This window comes from Diabrotica undecimpunctata, chromosome 8 (assembly GCF_040954645.1).
Source record: "Diabrotica undecimpunctata isolate CICGRU chromosome 8, icDiaUnde3, whole genome shotgun sequence".
NCBI classification, from domain to species: Eukaryota; Metazoa; Arthropoda; class Insecta; order Coleoptera; family Chrysomelidae; genus Diabrotica; species Diabrotica undecimpunctata.
Window position 1 is genome coordinate 127,906,331 of NC_092810.1, and position 20,604 is coordinate 127,926,934.

General features: G+C 34.7%; 1 protein-coding gene across 5 annotated transcripts in view; it reads left to right on the plus strand.

The window, feature by feature from the left end:
* The window catches only part of Larp4B (La-related protein 4B), a 129,227-nt gene that overhangs the window by 75,268 nt on the left and 33,355 nt on the right, over positions 1-20,604 (plus strand). For 4 of the 5 annotated variants that reach the window (XM_072541001.1, XM_072540997.1, XM_072540999.1 and 1 more), the window contains 5 exons: positions 10,466-10,673; positions 12,811-13,011; positions 13,943-14,140; positions 17,983-18,132; positions 18,407-18,644. In XM_072541001.1, the coding sequence (XP_072397102.1) occupies positions 10,466-10,673; positions 12,811-13,011; positions 13,943-14,140; positions 17,983-18,132; positions 18,407-18,644 (995 nt within the window). The remainder of the gene's footprint in view (positions 1-10,465; positions 10,674-12,810; positions 13,012-13,942; positions 14,141-17,982; positions 18,133-18,406; positions 18,645-20,604) is intronic. The other variant, XM_072541002.1, reaches the window with a different exon arrangement.

Below are 20,604 nucleotides of genomic sequence, written 5' to 3' on the forward strand. Positions count from 1 at the left end.
CATGCATAGAACTTATAAGTAGAGCGCATTATTTCTTTTCTGAAACATGGGATACTAAAGTTACATCTTTTGAAAAAGCAACCGTTGATGAGGGGATTTCACTGCGTTTTACATCTAGAAATTGTATCGGTATTTCTCCTTTATTTTTGCGGAGAGTTTCTACCATGGTAAGTTTATTTTCAAGAAGTTTTTTTGCTAACTCAATCGATGAAAACCAGTTGTCCATTGTTATGTTACGATTTGTTCCTGCTATTGTTTTCGACAATAGTTAGTCTGTTGGTATGTGCCCTATTTCGTATATTTTATTAAAGAGGTTTAAAAGTGAACCTTTGCCATTGAGTAGTTTGGATGCTTCTCTGGATATTGGTACTAGTCTGGTTATTTTCTATTCTATTCCCTCATTGTATTCTGTTAGTGTTTTATAAACAAGTAAACAATTTTAGTGTTTCTTTTTCTTCAGTTCCTCCAGTTCAAGACATTTGCTGTATTCTTCTATGTTTTTATTTTTGTGCTTGTGTCTGTTCTTGATAATTTTCAAACTTTCGTCTCTCCATCTATTATAAAAAAACTTTTGGTTAAGTATAAAAAAATGGTTTAAGTGAAGATAGTTACTTTAAAATGAGATCATTGGAAACACTGGTCAGCATATTTTTAGGGCTCCAAAGGAAATATCCGAAATACACCCAGCAAAACTCATGAGAATGTCCGGGTATCGCAGAAACTTTAGATTTTAGAAAGGTAAAAAAAGAGACCAATAGTTCGTATTTTGGAGTCTCACAAAAGCGTATAAAGAATATTCAAAAGGAAATATCCAGCAAAACTCTTAATAAATTCATTAAACGTGATGAGGATACTCACTTTGTGAGAAACCATATTATTGTGATCGGCCATGAAAAATAGTCCACGCTATCTCATGTAGCCGAGGTCAAGACAGCATTGGAAACTACTCAAAAAATAGGCCAGAAAGTTGTTCCTACAGAAAATGTTGCGAAAGAAGTACCTGGAATACACCCAGCTAAACTCTTAGGGCCCCCACATACTATCAATTTTTAGCCGTAAAACTATTAAGTTGTTTGTTAAAAGACTTACTGTATTAAATGGAGGTTCGCATACTATCTTCTAAGTGGTTGCTGGGTAGAATAGTAATAAAACCTCATCGATCGCCTTTTGACTGAAAAATCATCGCACAACTATCGATAAGCAACTCAATTTCCGTGGGATTAGATGGCCTCGCGTAGACACTCAACTAAAGAGTTATCTGACGATCGTTATTCGAAACAGTATTCGGATGTTAATTACCGAAAATACATCATAACAGTTCTTTAAACCTGTTCGTATTGTCACTAGACAGACCCTTTTGGCGAAACAAAATAAGACGACAAGTACTGACATTTAAACCCCCGATAACATTTCTTCCTTTTCACAAGGAAAATCTTAGTATGGGATGTACACAGAATTTTCTTTTCATTTTTTCATTATTTTTCATGTACCGTAATGCACAAGCAAGTACTATTTTGTTCTAAAATATGATGACACACTGAAATCTCCAATGCAACTATCAACTGTATGCGCATCCTACATATCTAAATAGTTTAGTCGAGAACAAATCGCAATATCGTCACGTAGATTGGTTGTAGGTATATCACAGACCACTAAAATATCGAAAATTGTTATTCGTTGGAAGCGATACGTGCATCATTATATTGTCATCCATTATATATTGAATATAAATCGTTTAAATGGCCATCACGGCTTTGCTGTGTAGTGCTCATAGGAAATGTTCAATTTTACATGACTCTGACGCATAAATCAGGCTGAGTTTGACCTATGGCATGTATTTTGTTGGCTCAGATGGCCGCTTTGGTTTGTGACTTATTCGCATAGACTTGCGACTTAAGAAAACCCCACAAAAACGAGTTTGACGTGGTCAAATCGCGCGATCTCGGTAACTAGTTCACATTACTTCCACGTGAGATGACCATGCTCTCAAATCGCTCGGTCGGAATGTCAAATGTGGCATGACCTGGTCATATTTCTATATCTTTGAGGATGACGTTGGCCCGACCATCACCGTCAACGGCAAGCGCTATAGATCGATGATTACCAACTCCTTTTGTCCTGAATTGGATTAAATTGACACCAACGTCATAGCCGTCTCGCTAGGACGACTGGACTGAAGAAATGACATGTCACAGTTTAGAAGTTCCTATTGAAAGGCCCTTTATTAATTTTACATCTCATATATTGTAAATGGAGCAATCAAAGTACAATTTAAAGAAAAAGTTTTTTCTAAAAATTTTATATAACAATTTTATACGAGATTTTTGAGGTAATTTTCATATGTGGTTTGAGTTCGTGGAGAAACTCTGGAAGGCGAGCTTTTATACACAAATATGCTCATTAAAACTGCCTGATTTTATCAATACAAACCATCAGCGCGAAAATATATTTCACGATGCTCCGATTCGTGCCGAGAAAACTCAGAATAACCTTAATTATATATCGAGAAATTTGATATATTGTTCGAATTTATTTCAAAAATCTTTCAATGTATATTATTTTGTAGTCCGTTGATTACCAAAGAGTTGCTGCTACAAATTATCTAATTAAAAATCACTTTATATAATCTAAAAACTACTTAAGAATTTACTTTCTCTAAATTTTTTATACGAAATTTCCTTAAATTTAATTGCATCATTTACGATTTTGTAGCATTTTGTAGAATCATCTTTTAGTACGTTAATTGGACGCTATTAAAAATTACCAAGAAAACAAGGTTATTTGCTCTTCCTACATACTTACAATAACAAAAAATGAACAGGCCCCTAGATCTATTTTAAGTTTTATAATTGATTTATTTATTGTAGTAACCAAGAAACAACATAATCTAAATTCAAGCGCCAAAGCACCCAAGTGACTTTGTAATTGAATGGTAAAATGTATTGAGAGCATTGAAGAGTATATACACTCCCCAGCACAAAATAATGCCACTAAAAATTTTTTATTAAGTTTGGCAATTTATAACTTTTTCATTTGTATTCCTATTTTCAAGATCCTTGCATCAGTCCGTAGGTACATGTATTGACATCGTTTGTTATTATTCCGTTAATAAACAATTTTTACTTAGATGGCCAACTGGTCAACTAGACCATTCAAAAGAAATTAGAAGACGCATTGAAATAGCAAGATCTGGTTTCATGAATATGCGTAAAATGCTCTGTAACCCCAAGCTATCAGTCTCAATAAGATTGAGAACACTAAGTGTTATGTGTGGTCTCTATTACTATATGGCTGTGAGACCTGGACATTAAAACAGTATGACGTCAACAAATTAAATTCATTTGAAATGTGGATGTACCGTTGGACCCACACAAAAGGAAATGAATTAATTCATCAAGCCCAGAATAGAGAGAAATTTACCATATTGATCGCCAACCTCAACAGAGAAGGCACTTAGGAGGAGGACTTAGGATAAAAAATTATGTGCAAAAATTTAAAAGCTGATTTTGTTTCATAGTCCTTTCGTATTATCTCGGAGACATCCCTAAGATTTTGTTTTGTGAATTATCCGAATATCTCTTTTCTGGTAAGAGCTGCACAATTTTATATAAATAAAAACACTGATTGACTCGTAAATATGAATATCTTGCCTGACACGTCGATAAAAATTAAATAACAATGACAGTAATTTAAATGACAGTGACAGCAAGAAAATATTTATCGTCATGGTGTTAAAAGTAGCAGACTTGGCTCGAATTGCTGCTTTGATAAGAGGATGGTCGTACCAAAAGTTACGTGGCACGAACTTTGGGGTTTCCACATTCTACAATTCGAGATGCTTGGGATAGGTATCTGGAGACGGGAAATTTCGCAAGACGCCAATGCTCTGGCAGAAGGAGATCAGCTATTGCAGCTGATGATCGCTTTGTCGTTGTTAGATCCTTGAGAGATCGAAGAGATACTGCTGTGTCATAATCAACTGCAAATTGTACGTCATGTAAATGTAAGTGAAAGAACGATACGAAGACGATTGGTAGAAGTCGGGCTTCATTCACGAATGCTGGCAATAGCACCACAACTACATCCTCGGCATCGACAGTTTAAATTAATGCACGAAAGCTAGCGAAGAGACAGAGATTCCGGCCAGCATTCGCGCTGCATGTAGAAGGATTATAGCAAGAGAATTGATAAATTATGTAGCTGTAAGGAAACCTGTTTTGACTGAGGATCACTAGAGGTGCATCTAAAATGTGTGTGCAGAGTTGACAAAGAAATTAAATGAAAGAAACCTTATGCCACGAAATAGAATTGAACTATGGGAAGCAATTGAGCAGGAATGGGAGGAGCTTGGTGAATATAACATGAGGAGAATGTGATAGAAGATTGCAAAGTTGTATTGACAATAGTCAATGCAAATGTGTTATTGTTTATCATAATTTAATATACAATAGATTTAAAATAAAATTGATATTTTTAACACAGACTTCCTTATTTTCGTTATTAATACCATAATCTATTTTATTAAAAAAAACTTTTTCTATAATTTCCAATTTGTTAGATTTTGTAAAATAAATTTATTTATTTTGATTTTTTTTCATTTAAATCAACTTATTTTGGGTCTGCCACTGGTAATTAACGTCACTTTGACGTAAAATACGCGTTAAAACGAGGTAAAAATTCCAAAAATCGGCTACTAGATATATAAAGGTATAAACTATTCAATAGCCGCAGCTGTACAACTAGAATTCTTCTATGAAAAGATTTTGTAGAAAAAAACTTGCGTTTTCTTTGTACTGATTTATACTTAACGCAAAATCCTCGTAAGTAAAAACAATAGGAAATTATTCAAAACAACTCATTTTGTATGACTTAATTCTCGACAACGCTTTATAAGTAATTACTAAATAAATAATAGGAAAACCCAGTTTTGTAAGGAATTGGTTTTATTGGTTAGATACTAGAAACGATAGCGCCGTTCGTTAGTATTTGCATAAGAATTAATTCCTGAAATATGAACAATATGTATTTTTAATAGTTGCTAGGAGAATTAAACTAAATTTATCTAGTGAGAATGTTACCACGGTAATGAAACTAACTACATAGTATAAATATTTAGATAGAATATAAAGACACAATACTAATAATCACCTTCAAGATAGAACATCGGATTAAATTTTAATAGAATCTGTCATTTCTAAAAATTAAGTAGAATTTTCAAAGCTTTTTTAATAATGAAAATTGGTTTTTACATTGTATCATACGAGGATTGTTTGTTATAATTGAGTAAAAAAAATTTTTTTCATAAACATAGCTTTACTGCTTTTCAATATACAGTTTTGTTCAATTGAAACCCATCTTTGGTTAGGTTAGCCTTGCACATAGTAATCACTCTACTGACGTTCTGCAATTTTAGTTATATTTGTACACGTTACACTTATCAGTTCCTGTCATTTTTATTGGACTGCTATTTTAATAAATATTATGACTTAAACATGGTATCTGTTCAATTTCGTCATTTAATTTTTGTGGGGTGGAGGTTTGCTCACTTTCTTTCTTAACTGGCTTTACAACTCGGGGTGAGTCTTCGCCACTTTCGATAAATAAAACGATGCCGCCATTTTTAACAAAACGAAAAATGTATTGCCTTATACTTGGGTTAACGCCGGATATCAACATCATCATCATCACTGGCTCGACAACCCTTTTTGGGTCTTGGCCTGTTCCAGGATTCTTCTCCATTCTGATCTGTTTCGTGCTTTTTTTCTCCAGTTTTTTATTTTTAAGGTTGTTATATCATTTTCTATTTGTTCTAAGTATCTCAGTTTCGGTCTTCCTCTTGTTCTTTTTCCTACTGGCATCTGTTTGAATATTTTGTTTGGTATTTCGCCTTCTTCCATTCTTTCTACATGTCCTATCCAACGCAGCCGTCCTATTTTAATGAATGTGATAATATCCGGATTCTGGTATATTTTGTATAGTTCAGAGTTGTATCGTCTTCGCCATATTCCGTTTTCTTTTGTGCCCTTATATATGTGTCGTAAGATTTTTCTTTCAAAGGTGGCTAACAACATTTCTTCTCTTTTAGTGAGTGTCCAGGTTTCTGAGCCATATGTGAGTACCGGTCTTATTAGGGTTTTATATATTTGCCATTTTGTCTTTCTTTCGACGTTATCTGATCTTAGGTGTCTAATTAAGCCATGGTAACATTTATTTGCAATAAATATTCGCCTCTTCACTTCCTCCGTAACGTTATTATCAGACGTGACTAGGGATCCCAAGTATATAAAGTTTTTTACCCCCTCTATGTTGTATTCTCCTATTGTTATATTTTGTGGCTGCCTTATTTCTGCGTTTTTACTTACCTGCATATATTTTGTTTTGGTCTGATTGATTTTAAGACCACTATTTTCTGCAGCTCGTTCTATTTAGTTGTATGCCTCTATCATTTCTCTTCTTGATCTTGCGATTATGTCAACATCATCTGCAAATGCTAGTATTTGCACGCTTTTATTAATGATTGTTCCTCGTGTATTGACTGTTGTGTCCTCCAGTATTTTCTCGAGTACGATGTTGAACAAGATGCATGATAGAGCGTCTCCCTGGCGTAGTCCCTTTTTCATATCTATTGTTTCCGTTAATTCATTTTGTATCCGGATTCTACTTTCTACTTTTAGAGATTCTTTTATCAGTTCTATTAGTTGTGTTGGTATATTAAATTCTTTCATTGCTTTTATTAAGAATTCTCGGTTTATATTGTCATATGCGCTTTCAAAGTCTATGAAGAGATGATGTGTTTCGATGTTATATTCACTTGTTTTTTCGAGGATCTGTCGCAGAACAAATATCTGGTCTATTGTTGACTTCTGTCTACAGAAGCCACTTTGGTATTTGCCAACTATTTTTTCAGCGTGTGGTCTAAGTCTTTCATAAATGACATTGGGCATTATTTTGTATGCTGCATTCAGCAGCGTGATTCCACGGTAGTTTCCACATTCTAACTGATTTCCTTTTTTATGTAATGGTAATAATACCGCTATTCCACTCCGTTGGTAGCTGTTTATTCGACCATATCTTTGTTATCAATTCATGTATTGTTTTTTGTAGTGCGTCTCCTCCTTCCTTTAGTAACTCCGATGCTATTTGGTCCGATCCCGGTGCTTTATTGTTCTTTAATTTTTCTACTGCTGCTCTAATCTCGGCTATTGTTGGTGGAGTCTTTTCTCTGTTGTCTGCTTGGTCTAATGGTATGTCAGGGGTCGTCTCTCTCTGATCTCCTTCAAACATTTTCCGTAAAATGTTCTGTCCATCTACTTAGTATCTCTTGCTGTTCTGTCAATATATTACCTTCCTTATCTCTACACATCGTTGTTCTCGGTTTGAAGTCTTTTCTGCTTTTGTTTAGTCTCTGATAAAATTTTCTTGTCTCTGTTGATTTACTTAGTTCTTGTAGTTCTTGAAGTTCTTTGTTCATATATTCTCTCTTTTTTCTTCGGTGAGTTTTCTTTTCTCCTTTGCGTAGTCGTTTATATTCTTCCTCTGCTTGTCGGGTTCTGTGCCCCTGTTGCATCAGTAAATATGCTCTGTTTTTTTGTCTGTGATGATCTGACATTCTTCGTCAAACCGCCGGATATACAGTCGCCAAATTTTGGCAAGATAAAATTTGTTAAGGTTTATCGACAAGATTACGAGCACCATCAGGTAAGGGCCAGCGCCCAAATGTCGCTCTTGGTGCCCTTGTTTTTATATCGGAGAAAACTGGGCACAATCATGCTGATATGAACTCCATATGCTTCGGGAAGTGGTTCGAGAACATTCTCCGTGTAAATGGTATAGTAGTAGATCGCATCTCAACGGTGATTGAAAATCCTTCATGCAGAGTTGGCTACGAGAAAAACGAATTTCATTTACAGAGGATATGAGACGACTATAGGAGGTAGATTTTTGCCTTATCTTTTCTTTTCTCCTATTTGATATGAATTGATTGAAACTCACTAGTCTCACTAGTGTTCCATCTAGATAAAGAAGCTTCATGCAACTTCATTCTATCTATCTATCTATACAGCCCTTGCTATCCAATTTTGGACATAGGCCTCCTCTTCCTCCTTCCACGTCTCTATTGTAGGCAGTTTGTATCTTCTTCATGTATAAACAACTTCATTATATGCTGATTATAAGAAATCTGACTAGAAATTTCTTTGTATGACTGAGACGTGGTCAGCAAATGGCGAGGACCAAATTTTAATTTTCAGCATTCCAAAGATTTTGTTCAAAATAGTTTGTTCCTATCTTATATAACAGAGGAAGATGTCACTTGCTCACATTATAAAGGCTTCTTTCAATACCGGTGTTTTTCCAGTATACTGAAAACTTCTATCATTTCACCGGTATTAAAACAAGGTGATCCTTTGACAATTAATGTCAAATTTTCGACTATTGTCTGTTCCATCTGTGGTATCGGTAAGATTATTGAATATGCAATGCTAAAACAATTTTTATCATTTTTAAATAACCGAATTATCACAAAACATCAATATGGATTTCGAAATAAATTTTCTACTTTCACAGCCAACAGTTTCTATGAGGAAGTTTTAACCTCATTTGAAAACAGTGATTATCCATCTGCAATTTTTTGTGACCTCAGTTGTGCTTTTGATTGTACACGATGTACTCCTCGATAGATTGTACAGATATAGTCTGAGGGGAGTTGCCCATAGTTGGTTGGGATCCCATCTGAAAGACCGACACCGACAATAAGAATGGAGTACCACAGGCTCCATATTGGGTCCGATATTATTTATTTTGTGTATTAGTGAACTACCATATGTAATGTCTGATGCATTTATATCAATTTATGCGGATGACTCAACAATGCTATATCGCGATAAAGTTATAAATTGTTTACAAGATAAAATAACAAACTCACTGAAGACCTTCTCTGATTGGTCCAGTAATCAGTCACTCCTGTTCAATGTTTACAAAACCAATTTTGTATCATTTGCATCCCGTGCAAGTTATATTAAACCTGATCTAAGTATTGCCATCAATGGTGAGAGTATTTTGAATTGTAGTGATATGACGTTTTCGGGAGTGACTTTCGACTCTTATTTATATTTTAAGACTCATTGTTGAAACGTGCATAAAAAAATTCAACTGTAAGTGTTATCAATGATATGGAGCCGCCAAAACATATTTATAACCAAAGAATAGATGGAGTGAGAAGGAGAGGCAGACCCAGAGCACGATTTAAGGATCAGGTGGAGGAAGACTTGAGAATGTTGGAAATACGAAACTGGAAAGCCAAGGCGAAGAATAGGAGAGAATGGAGACTTATCCTTGAGCAGGCCAAGACCCACCATAGGTTGTGGAGCCAATGATGATGATGAAGTGTTATCAATTGAAAAATTTGGGTAACTTAGTTTGCACCATCTTCGTCTTTTTTTTTGCTGAAGTACCGTCGACAATGAGTTACGGAATAACTTATTATGGGGTGGCGTATTGTGAGATGTATTGCAGGTGTTCCGTATGGTTGGTTTTGTAAAAGCCTATTCAAGGATTTAAATATATTAACAGTGTATGGAATTTACATTTTGGAATTATTGATATTAATTCACAAGAATCAAAGAACTTTCTTATGTAACAGTGATATTCACTCACACAACACAAGAAATAAGAGACAGTTTGTAGTACCCTATCGACATTTAGAAAAAAGTAGGAAGTCATCTACTGTCTGCAGTTTACTACTGTATAATAAACTTCCTCAAAAGTTTAAAAACAATGATTCAACTACAACTTTTAAAAACCAAGTTAAAGAGTACCTAGTGATTGTGTCCTTACACTGGGTGAATATTACGACAGTGTATCTGTGAATGCCAAGCTGCAACTGCAAATTTAATATTATTTAATTATATTAAGCTGTCTATATTGTACGCTTTATAACTATTTTAATAATTGAAATATTTTTAAATTTATTGTTCCATTTTTTGTAATGTTTGATATTTTTTTTTTATAATTTGTACTTTTGACTTGCTATAAACCTTGTGTAACTTATAGTCAAATAAACCGTCTATCTATCTATATACCATTTCTTGTAATTATTTAGATGGAGACTTCAGTTCAGAATGTTAAATATTTTTGCTATTATGTTACGATTTTTATGTCCGTTTTCGTTTCGTGCTTTTTGGTATTTGTTCTCTCATATTAGATCTCTATTTTTCACTTCCTGAGTCTGTACTTTATCTCGTATGTAATTCTTTGTTTTTGTATAAATAATAAAAATTATTAATAAAAAAATCTTACATTTTAAAAACAAAACAACAAAAAATTGACAGATATTGACAGATAACTTACAGGCGTGTGTTTAACTGAATATTACACGCATATATCTAACCTTTTCAGACACACAAACGTTTTATGAAAATAGGCATATGTAAGTATTAAAAAACCTAATAAATATTTTCTGTTTCAGCCCCCTTACCAACCGCAACCATTTTACGCTTCGGTCGCCTGGCCTCCGTCCGGTCCGGGTTTGTACGACATTAGCTCTGTGTTCTCTGTGAACGGGCTGGCTCCGCAGAACTTTAAACATCCAACGACTTATCGTACGAATCAAAACAGACCTCGTAAGCAATCGAGGAGTGCTGGTCAAAGTGACCAATCTTCACAGGGTTCTCAGGGTAAGTTAAAATCACTTTGAATATCTGTATCAAATTAAATTCGAAAAGAATATTCACACATTAGTGATTTAAGATTAAGACATATGAAGATAAGCCACATTTTACTTCCTAGTCTAACTGTTGGATAAATGCAATCACGCTTGTCAGATTATGTTGACTTACTTAGACAATTTTTCCGAAGAAACTAGAGGGGAATTATCCAAGAGCTAAGTAGAAGTTGTTTTAGGTAACTCCCTACTTTTATAGATTTTAAATAAATTTTATAGATACATAACGTTTTCGATCTAGCTCAGATCATCCTCAGTACCTTCTTTTGGTACTTGTAGTGTTAGCTATTAAAAATAAAGTTGCTAGACATTTAGCACCGCCTATGTCTATTCCCATTACGGATATTTGTTTCGCCCACTGCTCTAGCGGTGATTGAATATATATTTTAAATAAGGTCGGAGATAGACAACATCCTTGTTTAACCCCCTTTGTTATTGGAAATAATTCATATATAAAGTTTCCTTCTTTAACGACACTTCTTGCATTTTTGTATATATTTGCGATAGCATCCATATACTCTCTACTGAGACCTACTTTCGTCAATGTTTGAAACAGTTTTTTCAAAGGTACCATATCGTATGCCTTATCTAAATCTACAAATAATAGGTGGGTAGATAGATTCCTTGCCTTCCGTTTTTCGATTACCTGCTGCAGAACGAATATACCATCAGTGCACGATCTTCCTGCACGAAATCTATTTTGTTCTTCTATGTCTTCGTATTCTGATTCTATTCTTTCTTTTATTATTCGACCGTACAACCTCCCCACTGAGCTGATAACAGTTATTCCCCTATAATTAGAGTATTTGCGATTATCCCCTTTCTTGAATATTGAGCTGATGTATCCAACATTCTAATCATCAGGGATATTTTGTCCTTTTAAGCATTTGTTAAATAGTTGAACCAACATTTCATGTAATATTTTTGGTCCATACTTTACCAACTCAAATTTGATGTCTCCATGTCCTGCTGCGTCACCGTTTTTCGATCTTTTGAGGGCATCGCTTAAATCTCCGGTTGTTATCTCAATTATTTGTGTATGTTCTGATATTTCTTCCATTTCGATCTCTTTGAATTTACATCTATCATCTATCAGTAAGACCTCATAATGGTGTTTCCACTGTTTCAGATCTATTAACTGTAAGTTAGATTTTTCCTTTCCTTCACTCCGGAGAGACTTTATCACCTTTCACGCTTGCCCAACTCTTGTTCCACCCATATACCTATCCACCTCTGTACATCTTCTATCCCACATCTCATTTTTACTTTTCACTACTTCTCTTTTTACATCTCGATTTAATTTTTTATATATCTTGTAATCTTCCTCCTTTCTCGTTGACATCCATTTCTGAGAAGCAGTTTTCTTCTTGTTTACTAACGTTTGCATATTCTCCGACCACCATTCTTGATTTTTTGTTTCATGTTTGTCTTTATACCCCAAAACTTCACTTGCAGCCTCATGAATGCATTTTTTAAGTTGCTAGTATATATATGATTTCATTATCCAATTTACTGCTGCAGTCCTGGTTGTATCTGTATGCTGATGACACTGGTCTTTTGTATGCCAATAAAGATCCCAGAAAATTAGAAACTGATGTAGAAAAGGACTTAATAGAAATAGATGAGTGGCTACGTATCACAAACTTACGTAATATGGATAAGTGCAGTTATATGATAATTTCAAATGTAATGCACATTGAGAGATGCAGTTGAACTTTGGAAAATTCAGATTTAATACAAATGAGATGATCAAGAATCTTGGATTGTATATAGATAAACGACTTACTTGGGAACAACACATATTACAGATATGTCATAAAATAGCTCCTGCAATGGGACACGTAAATTCTACCCCTCTTATATTATACGTCGTCAAATTGCCGGATATTGACGGTGCTGTCTAAATGAACTGTCAGTCACTTCATATTTACACTACCAATATTTTATATCTTATGGGATTATACTTTATTAATTTCAATCCTTGATTTCAAGAGTATAGTGAGTTTTGCTGTATCATTGATAATAGTTATTTCCTTCAGTTTGTTTTGTATGAATGTTTCCATGTTTTAAGTTTAATGCATTTGTTTTAGGTGGTAGTAGTAATGGACAAGGCAGCTCTAGGCAAGCCACTTCTTACCAAGCGCGTTCTCACTCACCTTTAAATAGCAGTAGTAAAGGAAACCCTTCCAAAGGATCAACTTCGGAAGGTGCAATTCCAAAAAATAGCCATATTCACAATGTAGCTAATGATAATAATGAGGCTCACATAGCTAATCATACCACTCCTATTGGTAAGTATCAGAACATGAGATTATATTATTGCATAGTCGTAATTTATGAATGTATGTATGTAATCCATAGTTAGTACCACCAATCTTAATTTTAATTATTATTAGTATTAAACCAAATTAAATATTATGAGTGGCAACTATTAATTGAAATTGCTTTAAAGTAATAATATTTTTTAAGTTTGTTTTAAGTTCATTTTATGGAAATTTATGGTTGAAATTAAATTGGAATTAGTGCCTCGTGTGCGTTAAAATCAGGGAATCAAAGAAATTGACGAAGAGAACCAAGAGATTAAAATAATAATACAAATACTGGTGTATCAGTAATTTAAGTTACAAAGGATCATAAGAGGCAGTTACATTAAAAATAATTAATTTATTTTCCTTTTACTCCCTGAGGAACATCCAGGAAACTCCACCATCTGTTTCTATTCCCATTCAGGTTTCTCAGGTTGCCCCAATCATTTGTGCTTCCTTGTCGTTGGTTCTCTTCCAGCCACCTCAGAGTTTATCGAGTAAGAATTAAAAAATGAAAATTTAAAACTCATGAGAATGTAGCAAAGGATAATGAATAATACTAAGTGATATGCAGATAAACATCAAATTGCTAGACAAAGGAAGCAAAAGAAAGGAAGGAAAGGAAAGAATTCTTTTGTATTCGAACTTATTTCAAATAAAGTACATATTAAATACTGAAAAAGTGAGAAAATTATATATTCCAATATCAATTGGAGTCACTTCTTTCAATATGACGGCGAAAATATCACTGGTCATCCGTTTTTTCATCGTTTATTTTATAAGCAGAAACAAATATGTCAACAAGATATTCCGCATTTGCAAGACGGAATTATGACTTAATAAAATATTTTATTGATAGCTACAAAAATATCTCATAATTTTAATATAATTTAACAAATAGAGATTTTTTTTATAGGCCTACCGGTAATGCATGCAGACCCAGTGGACATGTATAAAGTAGCAAAAGAAGTAATTCCACCTAGGCATCGTAGGAAAAAGCGTGACGAGGATGGAGCTTTGAATGGGCAGTCAGTTCAGACACAAACTAGGGAACCAGTCAATTCCAGAGGAACTGAATTTGATTTGATCGAAGAAGCATTTCCTCCTCTACCAGGTCAGTAGAATGTAATACTAAAATTGTTATGACTTAAAATGTTTGTGTAAGATTTACGTTTACATTTTTATTCACATTTTATTCATGCCCTTAAAAAATTCATTTGTACAATATGTTTGACTTCTTATACAAGTCCTTAAAACGTTATCAAAGCAAAATTATATAAAATTTAAAATTCTTATTAAATAGTATATCTAAAATTGTTAAAAACGAGCTAAAAACCATTATAACAAAGCATCAAAAAAATCGTAACTGAAATTGGCCATGGAATACGCCCGCCTTCTTTCTTTTGGATACCTAGTCACTCTCATGAGAAATTCAAAATAAATCTTAATATAACTCAACTTTTGTAGAAAATTTTAAAGAAAATAAAGTAATTTAAATCAGGTTTAAGTCCTCTGTGTTACTTTTAACATATACAGAGAATCGATTTATTAGGAATATTAAAAAACTCATAATAAAGCTCATTCAAAGTTAAATCAAAGAATATATACGCATATAGAAGAATATATATTGTTGATAAAATAGGCATACGAAAAAAATGGAAAATAAAGAACGTGGTAAAATGTCAGTAAAATTTCAATGACTAATATCGTGTATTGTCTCTACTTGCTCTAATGACCTCTTGCAGACGACGGGGCATACTCTCAATTTTTCTCCGGATTACATGTTTTGGTATGTTATTCCAATCTCCCACTAACAGATCCTTAAGCTCCTGTGCGTTGTTAGGAGGAGATGTTAGGGGTTGAATACGTTTTTTCAAATCGTCCCAGATATGTTCGATGGGATTCAGGTCCGGAGACCTAGCTGGCCAGGGTAACCTCGTAATTCCAACCTCGTCCAAGTATTGCATACTGATCGTGGCAACGTGCGTTCTGCATAAAAACGACGTTTTCTCCAAGCCTTGCCATGATATGCATAACATGTTCTTCCAGAATCTCCGTAATGTCCCTTCGTGCAGTTAAGGACCCATTTTCGATGAAGGGTAATTCTGTGCGGAAGTCGGAAGATACACCTCCCCAAGCCATGACCGAGCCTCCACCAAATGGCATTCTTGGAGCAATGCAAGCTTGTGAAAATCATTCACCGGTTCTCCTCCAAACTCTTACACGTCCATCAGATCCAGTTAGGCAGAAACGGGATTCATTTGGGAATAACTCTTTGCTCCAATCATTAATTCCCCAATGCGCGTATTGTCGAGCAAAAGCTAGTCGTGCAACTCGATGCGCCAGGCGAAGTGGCGGTCCTGTAGCCATTACCCGAGAAGATAGTCCAAAAGAACGAAATCTTCTCCTGACTGTTGCAACGCTAAGATTGCGATTTCGTACTTCCTGTAGACGATTTTGATGCATAATCGCAGTTGAGGTCCGGTTTCGTTAAGCCTGAAACACAAGAAAACGGTCATCTCGTACCGTGGTCATTCTTCTTCGTCCAGAGCCAGGTCGTCTGGATAGCAAACCCTTATCCTGAAAGCGTTGAAGCACTCGTTGAACCGTAGAAAGGCTTACGCCAACAGTTCTTGCGACTTGCCGTTGAGTGTGCCGTTTCAACAACAGTCAAGGGTATTTTTGGCAAAAAATAAACACTAATAATGGCACTAATAAACACCAATGTTGGCAATAATAAACGTTTGTTCGTTGCGTTTGAACAGAAAGTCGAAGCACAAATGAGACATTTAAAACAAGCGGCAGTTACAGGAACCGTTCCTTTTGGGAAGTGTGCACTTTTCCGCGAAATCGGCACTATTGAAATTCTTTATTGCAAAGGAAACCGCTAAGCCGACAACAATTCTCAGAAACATGCATTAGTTTGTATTTGTGTTATTATTATTTACGATAAAGCTCGTTAAAAATGAAATATTGGTGATTTTCAAGGTGACTCGGATTTTATGATCGCGAGTGTACATACGCATTGTACACCTAGTTGTTTCTTGCATCTGTTAATATCATAATTTTAAGTCCATATTTTCGTGGTTTGTTTGGAATATACATTCTAAAGTGTGATCTACTCCGGAAACCAACTAACATTTCATCAATGAATACATATTCACCAACAGAAAACTCCGTTTGACAGTTTTGAATAAAAGATTCTTGAATTGGAGCTAGTGGATTTACCGCCTTTCGTTGTTCTCTTGTGGAAGGGTCATCAAAACGTAAACAAGTCAATAAAACTGCAAATCTCTTGACTGAAAAATTTCTCTGCCCGTTACATCTGTAGCAAATAGACATTCTATGTCTTCATCATTGGACTTAAAATACTGAGGTGTAAATCAGTAAGCCTAAAAATGCTTCCATTTCGACCTGGTCGACATTTTTTAATTCCGGCCTATTTTCATTTTTGTATTTGACCCTAACACTCGCCAATTTTACATTTGTCCATTCGACTACAACATTTAACATTTGATTTGTAAATAAACAGTTCCAAATTTCCTTTGGAGGTGCCGAAAGACCAAGAGACCGAGCCTTTCCTTGCAGCCCCGGTAAATTTACAATAATGCTTTTGAGTACAAATATTTTTTGGTGCACTAGCTGACCACTTAAATCTGTTTTTACCATAAAAGTAGTTTAAAGATCTTGACGCCAATATATTATTTTTATCATCACTGGACGAGTCTTGGTTTAGTTTCTGGAATATTGTCTTCTGGATCAGATTCACTATCAGACTGCTCAGGTGCCGACTCATGACTGCTTTCTATTACCGCATCACTGTCAATATCATCAATATCACTATATTCAGAGTCCAAATCATTGAACCAATGTAACACTTTCTCTTCAAATTTCGGATCTGTAACACTAACCGATCGTGACGTACTTGGTAGATGATCCATTATAGTTTATACGAAGAAATATAAAACGCTCACGCTCGATAAAAGTAATTAACGGTGACGTTCAGTCTCGCTGACTCCAATAACGTCTGTTCTCGCAAACGGCTAAACGTAAAATAATCAAACAAAAACGCTTGGTTTATGAACTATTTTTATAAAGGTACTTAGCTTCAGGCCATCCAGAGTCGTCAGCTTCAATATTTTAAGGCTGTTTTAGCAGTTCAAGCCAACTGCGATTTGAAATGGGCGTATCACTTACTTTTCTACACTGCTTACGCGAGACCATCTTTACTCAGTGCCGCCGGCCGACGGGTAGTTTAATGACAACAAATACATTATTCTCCATTCAAATTAGTTTTAACACGAACTAACTGACCGTACGTTCATGAGATTTGACGTCACGAAGGCGATAACGATGAAACTAAGCCCAATGATGAGTAACACGTTTCACTATTAGATTTCAGTATTTTTTAGCAATTTTCTTTAAAGTTGGAACACGCTTTTCTCGATTATTACTGGACACAGAAAGGTGAAACAAAAATTAACGATTACAGAAAAAAAAACTCTTTCGAGTGATGGGCGTAAAAAGTTTGGTTATAATAGAACGTTAAACAGTATATTCCAATTTTTCAACAGAAGTTTCAAAAAAATAAAAAAAGTAAAACCATCAGTTTAAAGGCAACATAATTTCGAATAACGTGTCCAAATTTCGAGACATTTTGTCAGTAAATAACAGAGAAAACACTGTCCCTAGGTTTTAATGCACCGATAAAACAGCCTTAAACCGGTTTTTAATTTCGCAATAGTCGCTTAGACTCGACGTCATCGTTTACGGGTTAAGGATTGTTTTGAAGTATAATAACCGTACCCAAATCGCCCATTTGAACTGTTGTTCTATATGCGTCTATATTCTTTGGTTAAACCTTGTTTGCCATGCGTTGTTTCTTTTAATATTTACATATTCATCTTTTTCTATGATGCAGTCTAGAGAAGTATTAATTTTTAGTCTTGTTCTTAGGTTTAGATATGGGTTCTCAGCCAAATTACAAACATCAAGTAACAAATTCCATCCTAGAAGTAACTCTTTCATCCCAGTCGTTGATAGAGACTCAGCCAGTACCACAACAAGGACATTGGGGAGAGAACAGACTTGCTGATGTTGTGAAAGGTAAAAGATTGTATAATTTAGAATATATACCTCATAGTATAGAAAAAATATATAAGTACATACTTTTTTGTTGTTATTTACTTCAGAAACATTAGAAAAAATACATTTACTTGTAAAGTTTGATAGAGCAATTTTGATAACAGATTATTTGTCTACTTTTTTTGTATCTTTATCTATATCGGGCGAGCTACTTATTTCGATTCATAAATTTTTGTAAATTAATATTGTAGCCCCTTATTAAGATTCTTCTTTAATTATACATTGATATTTTTAGGTACAGCAAAATTTAAAGGCAGCAGTGTTGGAGGAAGCAGTAAGGAATCGAGCAGTGGTGGTGGCGACGATTCCCCTAGAGCTGTGTCTCCGCAACATTTTCCTTTGTGCAATCAAACTACTAGACAAAATTCAGTATCGACTTCTACGGGTCCACTTGACTGTAAAGATGTCTCATCCGAAAGTGGGGACATTCAGCTTAGTACAGTTACGCTTACACCTCCAAGTTCGCCCGAAAAGTAAGTCTTTAAATTTGTTTCTTACTTTAGATTTTATTGTAAATAACTTTTTGTTTCATCTACATATTTTTTTTGTTAGATTTCATTCCATTAGATTATAATATTTTTATGCAAAATTGTCAATACTTCAATTATATTTCAAACATATGGGGCCAATAACGTTCTTATATATTATTTATGACATGCCGATGACACAGTTTTAATTGCAGACAGTTTGGAGTGCTTGCAACATTTACTTAACGCAATATCAGCTGAAAGAGATATATCGGACTTAAATTAACATTGAAAAAAAAACAAAGATATAGAAATAACAGATATAAATATAACAAAGATATAGAAATAATAATAAGTTTCCAAGTTTAAGAACCTGGGTAGCTGGATCAATGAGAATCTTATCCCAATGTAGAAATTAGAGTTTGGATTGAAATAGCCAGATCAAACTTTTTAAACATGCCTAACCTAAGCGATAGATAACTCGATATACAAATCAATAATTTTTTTAAGTGCTACATATATTCCACACTTTTGTATGTATGTAATTCAAGTTTGGACGCTAACAGTTAGCAGCCCGAATAGTCTTATGCTGTTGCGTTACTGTTGTAGCTCCGGTACCAAACTTACTATATTCCTCACTTACCTCGGTAGTTGCTCCTTTGTAAATTATAAAGTCATTCACTAAACCAGCAAGAACAAATATTTTTATACCACACATTTTTGGCTTATTTCTCATGTATTGCAGAATATTGACCCTTCCTTGAACGGAACCATTTGCTCGTCCACACATAAATTTATTTCTAGAGGTAGTTGAGCACAGCAATTTCAAATAGATGTAAAAATATCTCTTTCCACAGTCGGTCAGTGTTATTAGCAGGTCTGGCAGTATTATCTATAAGTGTAATGTCTGGCGCAATTTGAAAAATCTCTTTGACATGTTTTCACTGGACTAATCGATGTTGAATTATCCCCGAACATTCTAACTCGTGGAAAATTTACATTTTCCGTTATAATATGAATTCCAATGAATTTTTTGATTTTTCTCAATGGTAATTGGAACATTTCTTCAACAACCCTGTTTAACACTAAAGACTTGTTTACACGAGTAGAGTTGTGAGGAGAGTAGAGTACCGAGTAGAGTCGACTCTACTCGCTACTCTACCAAAAATGGCTTGATACCATTCACACGAGGAGAGTTACAAGTATAGTACTTATGCTAGTATACTGTGGAGTAGGTGTTTGTTTAGTATAAAATGAATTCAAGAAAAAGAAAATTGATTCAAAATTGTTTAGCTACTATTGCAAATGCATTTGTAACTGAGGTCGCTTTGTAACAAAGAAAAGAGTGAATGGGAGAGTGGCTTAAAAGAAGGAATACACATGGGGCCTGTTTTTTTATCTTGATAAGAATACATTTTTTATTTCTTATTGTATTTTTTATTAACAAGTAATAAAAACCTGTAACTTGCCCGTGAGCCTTCAGTTTTCTTGTTTCTTTTTGTACCTTTCATGATTGCTTCCATAGGAGTGAACCCTTTCACGTTCGGAACGTATACATCGGCTGAACCTGAACCCCATTTTTTTGATTTTTTGTATTTTTAAACACTCTTGATTATAAGTGCACCTTATATTCTTAATTTTTTGCTTGAGCTCGTTTACTCCAAAGCCCCCTTTTGCCATTCTTTAGACGATTTCATCCTCCGCAGCTTGCCTCATACTTTTATTTCTGTAGTGTACACTACCTAAATTCCATTAACACTGGTATTCGCCATACATCTCTACAAGTTTTAAAGTGAAAGTGAATGACAGCGTCCCTATGCACTCTCCTAACTACTCTACTCTACCAGAATTGACCGCGTTCCATGGGTAGAGTGCGCAGGCGAGTGGATATTTTGGCGGTGGTGGTGGTAGTAGAGTAGAGTTACTCTGCCACATGTTGCTAGTCACTCTACTCTACCACGTACTA